The 7,959-nt window shown below is 38.3% G+C and overlaps 1 protein-coding gene and 1 long non-coding RNA gene across 2 annotated transcripts; one reads left to right on the top strand and one right to left on the bottom strand.

Moving 5' to 3' along the window:
• Nucleotides 1-117: 117 nt before the first annotated feature.
• LOC125305089 lies at nucleotides 118-2,149 on the top strand. The gene is made up of 4 exons (XR_007195337.1): nucleotides 118-591; nucleotides 675-737; nucleotides 1,572-1,657; nucleotides 1,778-2,149. It is a non-coding gene; the product is annotated as an uncharacterized LOC125305089 (long non-coding RNA).
• Nucleotides 2,150-3,137: 988 nt separating this feature from the next.
• Nucleotides 3,138-7,939, bottom strand: wu:fc46h12 (uncharacterized protein LOC568958 homolog). Its single transcript, XM_048237286.1, has 5 exons — nucleotides 6,226-7,939; nucleotides 5,285-5,393; nucleotides 4,306-4,425; nucleotides 3,847-3,925; nucleotides 3,138-3,709 (listed from the first exon to the last, which is right to left on the bottom strand). Exons 1-5 carry the CDS (start codon nucleotides 6,318-6,320, stop codon nucleotides 3,618-3,620), a joined length of 495 nt encoding a protein of 164 aa, XP_048093243.1. The 5' UTR covers nucleotides 6,321-7,939; the 3' UTR covers nucleotides 3,138-3,617.
• Between the last annotated feature and the right edge of the window lie 20 nt (nucleotides 7,940-7,959).

Raw genomic sequence — 7,959 nt, 5'->3', positions numbered from 1 at the left:
GTCACATAGGTTTTAATAGGCTAAAACAAGTAGGCATAGGCTACTAGGAATTCTGCACGCAGATTCCTTCAGATGTATTGACTGTTAAAATACCAATGGGCTGTTTGATGCTGCGCTGCTCAGATGTCATAAAAGATGTTACGCCCAAAACACCCACATGAATGTTTAGGAAATATAAGCATAAACATTTTGAACAGTGCGCCCAGTGTTTAATCACAAAATCCCGCCTGGACACGTCTTAAATGTTTTTAAACTTTGCATCTCTGACCAGACGTTTCAGATAGCCAAGATCGGGTCCAATTTGTTTAAGTAAAACACATTTCCATCATGGTCCCTGATGTCTGCAAGACCGGAGAGACCAGATTTTGTGTTTTATTAGCATGGGCTTAAATGACCCGTGTAGGGTTACGCTGGGTTTTTTTGTAGGCCTAGGCTACATAAAAAGGTGTAGCCTACTTCCTCATACATCACAGAGAGGAGCATTCTATACATCTTGTGTCAGGGTCGTCGAAGTTATGACTCAAGGGAAAATGATCCATGTACTGCTTTTGGTGGGACTCTTTTGTTACTCTGCTGGTCAGAGCACTCCAGGTGAGGAACAAAATAATGTGACGATAAGCTTATGGAAATATTGTATTGATGTATGAACTGAACATTAGCGTAAATTGTCACAGCTTCAACAACTTGGCCTACCACCGCTACTGCTTCGACGAATGTGTCTCCTACACCTGAGACAGGTAAAAGACTGATTAATTGCATTAAATTCCATCACGTTGATAGTAGGCCTACCATAGGCTAGACTCTATAATGGCTTATGGTTAGATGTCTCAAGGTAGCCTAGTCCAGTGTGGAGTTGTTACCAATCTTTTATTCACTGACTGGGTGATAGTACTTGTTTAAAGCAAATAGAGCTCTTTAAATCTAATACAAGGATACAAGGAAGTTTATTGTCACATGCATATAGTTACTGGAAGTAAGAAATGCAGTGAAATTATGTCTGGTGTCAGCCTATTTGTGCATTAATGGGGGGATGGGGGATGGGGGGGGGTAAAAAGTGCAGTAGAAGAGGGGTTTAGTAGATTAAGTGGCAAGGACTGCATAAAAAAGGTGGGGGAGGATTGGGATTGGGCAGGGGGGCACCAACAAGGAGCACCCAAGAGCAACAGGGGCAAGGAAAAACTCCCTTACCAAGGAAGAAACCTTGGGCAGATCCATGGCTCAAGGGGCTAACCCAACTGCCAGGGGTCTTGGTGTGTGTGTTGGGGGGATGACAGGGGAGATGGGATAGTGTGCTGTGTATGTGGGGAGAGGGCAGTGTGCAGCAAGTATGTAGAGGAGGCTTACTGTAGCAAGCAGTGTGCTGTATGTATGTGAAGTGATGACAGTGATGATGTAAGTGTGTGTGTTGGGGGTGGGGGTTGGGGGTGGGGGGGGGGGGCGGGGGGGGGGGTGGGGGCAGAAAGGCTAGGCAATCAAGGACATGAGTAGATGGAGGAGAAATCAAAAATAATAAATGTGAATGCAGTGTGAGTATGGAGTAGCCTTATGATCAGCTCTACTATCCACATCAGGTCTCCCAATAGTTGTGGCACTGAGAGTCGTTATCCAGTCACATGAGGCTCTGAATGCAACAACTGTACAAACCTCTTTGGGCAAGGTAAGGTTATGTTAAGCTTTGCAACTAGGCTGCAGTAGGCAATTATGTTAGACTCACAGTCCTAAGATAAAGCAGTAAAAAAAGGCACTATTCAATGGCTCAAAAATTTGTCATTTTCAGATTGCATCCCTACTCTCACTGGGCTCAGATGTCCAAATATCAGTGAGGAGCATTCAGCTTGTCTAGTTTTCCACATCCTACTACACTACATGTGCTGTTGCTTAACACAAGACATGATTATGTCATCCAAGGGGGACATTGTTTTCATACCCTTCACAAATAGGTAGCTCTGTCATCATTGTGTAGAGAGAACCCTTTTTTCCTATTTGAGAAAATAGTACAGTGTTGCTGATTATAGTGCCTATACTGTCTATATTGTTGTTGGAATATTGAAAATAATAAAGCTTTGCCTATTGGCAAAACAAGTTATTCTGGTGTTGTTTAAAGGAGAAGTATGACATTTATTAAATTTAGACTTATCTATAATGGGGTTAGGCATTAAGCTACTGTAATTCAGAAGATTTACCTAGTTCATGTCCATTCCTTTGTTTCAGCCTTTCACAGCATTTGTTTCTCTGGAGCATATGTTGCTATTGTTATCCAATAAACATTTGTATCTTTAATGAGTAAAATATGATATATCAGTGTTCTCCCAATGGCCTATAGCACTGGGGGAAAATGCTTTTATCACTCCTGTACATTGTTTTATGATATGTGCTTAAAATCAGTTCTATGATATTTTTTAAGTAGGCCCCTATGGATACGTGAGATACACATGCAGTGTTAGACTTCATAAGATTTCTGTTCAAATTCAATTTAGTCAAAATGCTGGGTAACCAGATTTTTTCATTAAAGGAGACAAAAATAATTTTGTCTTGTTAACTTTGAAATAAGAAATGTTGGTGTGACTTACCAGCCAGGCTTTTCAAATTGGTTCGTTCCCTTCCCTGCCTGTAAATGGCTATAGAAAAGAAATGGTCATAGATGTGTGCCATATAGAAAAGCCCATGCTTGGTAGAAACCGTGTGTGCAACAGGCTTTTGATATATGTCTTCTATTGTCTGGTGGATGTGTCAGAAGCGCTATCAGCAATGACGTATACAAAAAAAAACTGCCATATGGTGTATTCAGCTAAAGTCATTTACAGATGAGAATGAAACATAAGAATAAAAGGTTGAAACATATTCACATTGATTTCATCAGCCTCAAAATAAATAAATAAATCAGAAGGAAAGCAAACAATGACATCATCAGCTGTGCTTGCATGAACAGTGTGTTCACCTCTATTTATGTTAGATCAAGCGCTTTGCGACCAGGTTTGTTTGTCCAGGTTAAACCCGACCCTGATCTCATTTATATACTCCCTCCTCTGTTAACATTGAATTGCCCATAGCAATCTGAATCAATAAGAGACACTAAATCAGCAATCTAGTCAACAATTGCACGATAGAACATCAGGAAAAAAACAACCAAGCCAAGGCATTTTTCAATAAAAATGTGCCGACTTTACAAATAATCTCAGGAATTTATATAAAATAATTACAAAGTGTAAGGCATGAAATATAACAAAATAGAACAACAAACCTACCCGACTGTTTCCTCAGACAGGTATAAGAAACTATGAGGTATTGTGCTATCTAAATCTTGAAGGAGGATGTTTAATTTGTATTCACATAGTTCACTTAGAAAGATACAATCACTATATGTCAAAGAAATATAATCATTTAAAATTATGTGTTTATTTATGGCAACCTTAATTTATTGGAATATACTCTATTATGTAAAGAAACCTAAAACATAAACTCACTAAGGTAATTAATAAAACAACACAATGAGATCATTGAAGTAGTGCACAAGGGTTTATACAGCTATATGACTTATTAGTCTATGTGCAATATGTTTATTGAATATGTGAGTTATGAAATAATCTGTTTAGATAGATTGAAGACCATCTGTTTGATTAGTAGATGCTGCAGTTTGCAGTGGAATGTTCTAGACAGATCCACTCATTAGTGTACTCTTTAAAACCTTCAACCTTGGTCAGTCCACTTCCTGCAAAGAGAAGAAACAGACCCAATTATTTTTAGATGTTATCCATAGACATAGAAATAAAACAAATCATGGACCACAGTGTGTAAACACTATCGTAAAGGTAGTACTATGACAACATGTTACCAGATGTGTCTCACCATCTATTAGGTTGGAAAGGGTGCAGTAGTTGGTTCCATTATCATCAAGCATGGACCAGTTCTCAGAGACTGATACACCCTGTTGTAAAATGAGATGTCCAAAAGATGATTACAGGAGAATAGCACGAGATCATGAGCATACTAGGTACAACGGTAGATACAGTAAAACACACACACCAAATAAATAAAATCTGAATGAGTTTACTTTATAAGTTTATAAACATTTAAAGATTAATATTAACACTTCTCAAAACTACTGTTGATTTACTCAATGGAAAGTTCTTTTTGCACCTCTTAAAATGACAATAAATGACTCCAAAAGCGAGACTTCGGTAAACATTTACAGCCTAATATTTTATGTAAATTGTTTCATCACTAAAATACCACTTCAAAACCTAGAGTATATAACATAGTTGATATGAATCTGAGCCTCTGTTGTCTTTGTCTGTTTTCTCTTACCACAACTCTGCATGCGCTGGAGGTCTCTGAAGGGTAAAGGGTGAAACTCAGCTCCTCCACGTTCTGGGTCAGACGGGAGGTGTGCAAAGCTTTGATGAAGAATGTAGAGGCGAACTGCAGCTAGAAATAGCATAGAAGTCGAGGGAAGACACATGTGGACAGGGATTAAAAATCGGACAGGGATTAAAAATGAATTTCACTTCATTCTGAGCAGGAACGTTATATCCCGTTCCAGTGTTACAAGGCCTCCTCTCTAAATGGTTAAGTTAGAACATTATAGAAGAACAGTTAATAACACTGTTTTGAAAATAACACTGTCTTTAAAAATGTAACAGCCTTAAAAGTTAAATCAAAGCACATCAACTGTTAAAAGCAGGGTTTACCGTGTTCAGGCACTGTGCCTGTAATAAAGCATGCGCCAGGCCGTTTAAAGTTTGAAAAGGCAATTAGCCTATTTGTGTCTGAGGCCTTCAGGCACAGACATTTTCCTGAACTAGGCTTCAAGTTTCTTGAACGCAGCCACACACAACACTCTTCCATTGACTTCTATTGTATGTAATACAGTGGCCACATATGGTACCACATGGTATTAGAAAAGAGCCAGACAGGCTCTAACTGGTTTGCATGCTGATTGCTGGATTTTAAGTGGATTTCTGGACAACACAGAGCATAGGCGCTTTACATCATGTCATGAGTTGTTTATTAACATTTTGGTAAGGCTAATTTTTGGAAGTTTAAAACAAAAAAGACTCCACATAGCACTGTAAAACCAATAGGCCTACATTGCTGCCAATTGCATGACACTACACAGAAATATGTTCCTAATATTTCAAGAAAAGTTCATTGGAACAATAGATACAGTTATTAGCTGCTTATTTAGTGTTGAAAATAGTGTTTTTACCTCAGAATAAGACATGTCCTTGTGTCTTCAAACATGTGTCAAGACAAATAGGTATGAAAGCTAAATCATCATTCTTACCTCATACAGGCACCTCTCTCCACCAGTTTCACAGTTGTCCTTTGACTTCCAGGCTTTAATCTGGTTCACTAGGGTCACAGACACCTCTCGGCAGGGTGTCCCGAAGAGCCTGGAGGAAGTCAAATAAGTGTCTGTTTCACACCAAATGCTGTCCATCCAAAAGCAAAACATCAGTCATGACAATTGGTTTGCAAAAGGTAAAATAGTTGCCAGTTTAATTTAATTATTCTGCTGCCTGTCCACCATGTTGACTACATAGCTTTTCTCAGCTCTCCTGGAGCCTACCACACAGAAGAGGTATCCAGAGGGCCCATGGGAGTTTTGTGATGATCGGTCAATAATTGTGTTCACTTCACTGGAAAGTCACATGAGGCCATAAATAATTGTTTCAAATATGTGTGTTATGTGTATGAAAAATCCAGACTGATAAAGTGAGACTAGCTGTGACCTTTGGACCTGTTTTGCTGCCAGGCAGAGTAGGATAACCAAGTTGTGGGTTAAAACATTTATAACAGACAACAACATGATTATTTCTAAAATAACTGGATGAACTGAACTCAACGTCTTACTTAGATTTTAGAGGATACATTATCTGATTCTGATCAAATTATATTAGACAAAAATTTGTTATATTTCATATTTCACACTAAACTTTCACAACCTGCATGGAAAAGGTCTGTTAAAACATAGGAAACATACACCAGGGTTGTGCACAATTCAAATTGCAATTCTGCTTCCTGCAAGTGAAATTCAAGAATTGAATTGGAATTTAAGAGCCAGTTTCAATTCAATTCTGGAATTTTGCACAAGCCTGGTATACACATATTAAAATGAACATACATCGGTTTTACCAAATTCTCTGATCTTTATACACCTTTGAAGACAAATCTCAGGTCACACATCGAGTCAGAATGTCCCAGAAAGAAATCATGTGTTCCTACCATATGACTTTACACTGAGCCTGCATCGGGTCCATCACCACCATCATGATTCCCAGGAACACAACAGATGCCACCAACCAGGTCTTCATCTGCATTTTGATAAGTGTCTTGTATCTCAGGACAGCTCTAGGCTACTGCCAGTCCGCTTTGAAATCTGAATCTGCTCCATCTCAAAAACAGAGGTTTTAAAGGGTTAGGGTCAGGCCGCTAACACGCGTGTCTGTCACAGCACTGTCATGTGGGTTAGGATCAAGATGGCATAGCATTGATTAAGGAAGCCAGAGGTTTATAAGGGGAATGGGTTAGTGGATTACATCACATAGAAAACAGTGAATTTTTTGTAACTGTTCAATTAAATATTACATAAGTCTGATTTTATGAATGGGAATTAATATAAATTACTGGATTCTAGAAACATGGACAATTCCCAATGTAAAGTACCAGGGAAGTATTATAAGTTAAGCACACTTTCAAGTTGATGTCCATTCTAAAGAAATAGTTAATAGGCCTACAGTACTTATTTGTGAGAAAAAGTGTTTGTGACTTTTTCAAGGAAGAGCTGCTGATTGTTGCTTTTATTCAGAGTATTATTGTATAGCCTATTATATTGGCCGCCACTGTTATTTTGATTCAATGTGTATAAGGGTATTACTTATAGGACACACTCAGGGCTCCCAAAACCAGACCTGTGCTAAATCACTCTGGGAAGCAGTCTCCTGTTGAGAAAGGAATTGGGTCACTGAGTCAGCCAGTCCATACACTTTTAAATCAAGCGCGCCTCCTTCTTGATACTAGTCCTATTTAAAGCTGGATGGTACATAGTACAGAGCTGTGTTATATTTAAACACCAGTCTAATATGTATGTGTAAAATAAAATACATATGTATATGTAGAGTATCTGCTCTAAAATACTGGTAGTTGGGGATTTCATAATCATTACGACATTGCAATTTTTATTCTTCACTTATGGGCTTTGTCAATTCAACAAAGAGAGGGGACGCATACATTAATTCAAACAAAACTACCAGCATAAATTATTCTGAACAAGAACAGAAGACAAATTAATAAAAACTTGAAGATGAAATGTAAACCTAAAGTGTCACGTGATTCTAATGCACAGACTGTTAAGACCACTCATCTGACCCTGCACAGGAATTGTGTGAAGCAAATCATGAGATAAAATGGGTCAAGGTCACAAGTATATCTCTATTGAATAGATGTAGTTGTTTAGCTAGACAATTGACTAATGTTGAATGTATGTTAAATGTTGAGAAAGTTGAAAATATGTAACGATATAATAAAGAGACTTTAGAAAGAGATTATGTGGTGATCTGTCTGTGCTTTTTTTTTTTAAATGTTCCATTAAAGGAGTGTGAAAAAAGGATGAATCCATTTTGAGAGGTCAATCTGGAGCGACAGGGTGAGGAGGGGCCTGGTACATTTCCACACATGGTGGAGTGCATGTGTTGAAGCACATGTCTAATGCATGTCCGGACCCAGCAGAAACAATTGCCTTCCAGACTTCCGATACCTGACACAGTTCTCCAGACAGCTATTTTGAGTGTGGAGCATCTGGCAAAGTATCCAAAGCCTTCCCTGGATGCATTTACCCGGACATGAGCTTCAAACTTCATTCAGCCACGCTGAAGGTGGGATATTATTTGGTTATCAAAGTAACATATGTATATATTATTGAAATGTCATTATGAAATGTTAATATAATACAATATAAAT

Source organism: Alosa alosa, chromosome 1 (genome assembly GCF_017589495.1).
Source record: "Alosa alosa isolate M-15738 ecotype Scorff River chromosome 1, AALO_Geno_1.1, whole genome shotgun sequence".
In the NCBI taxonomy this organism is placed as follows: domain Eukaryota; kingdom Metazoa; phylum Chordata; class Actinopteri; order Clupeiformes; family Clupeidae; genus Alosa; species Alosa alosa.
The sequence above is the reverse complement of the archived record's forward strand: the minus strand, read 5'-3'. Positions and strand labels throughout refer to the sequence as shown.

Excerpts from the sequence above, each read along its gene's own strand:
- wu:fc46h12 (XM_048237286.1), bottom strand. The coding sequence starts at position 6,320 with ATGCAGATGAAGACCTGGTTGGTGGCATCTGTTGTGTTCCTGGGAATC. Across the intron at positions 5,394-6,225 it reads GCTCAGTGTAAAGTCATATG|GCTCTTCGGGACACCCTGCC; the intron begins GTAGGAACACAT and ends GACTTCCTCCAG. Across the intron at positions 3,710-3,846 it reads CCTTTCCAACCTAATAGATG|GAAGTGGACTGACCAAGGTT; the intron begins GTGAGACACATC and ends TTCTCTTTGCAG.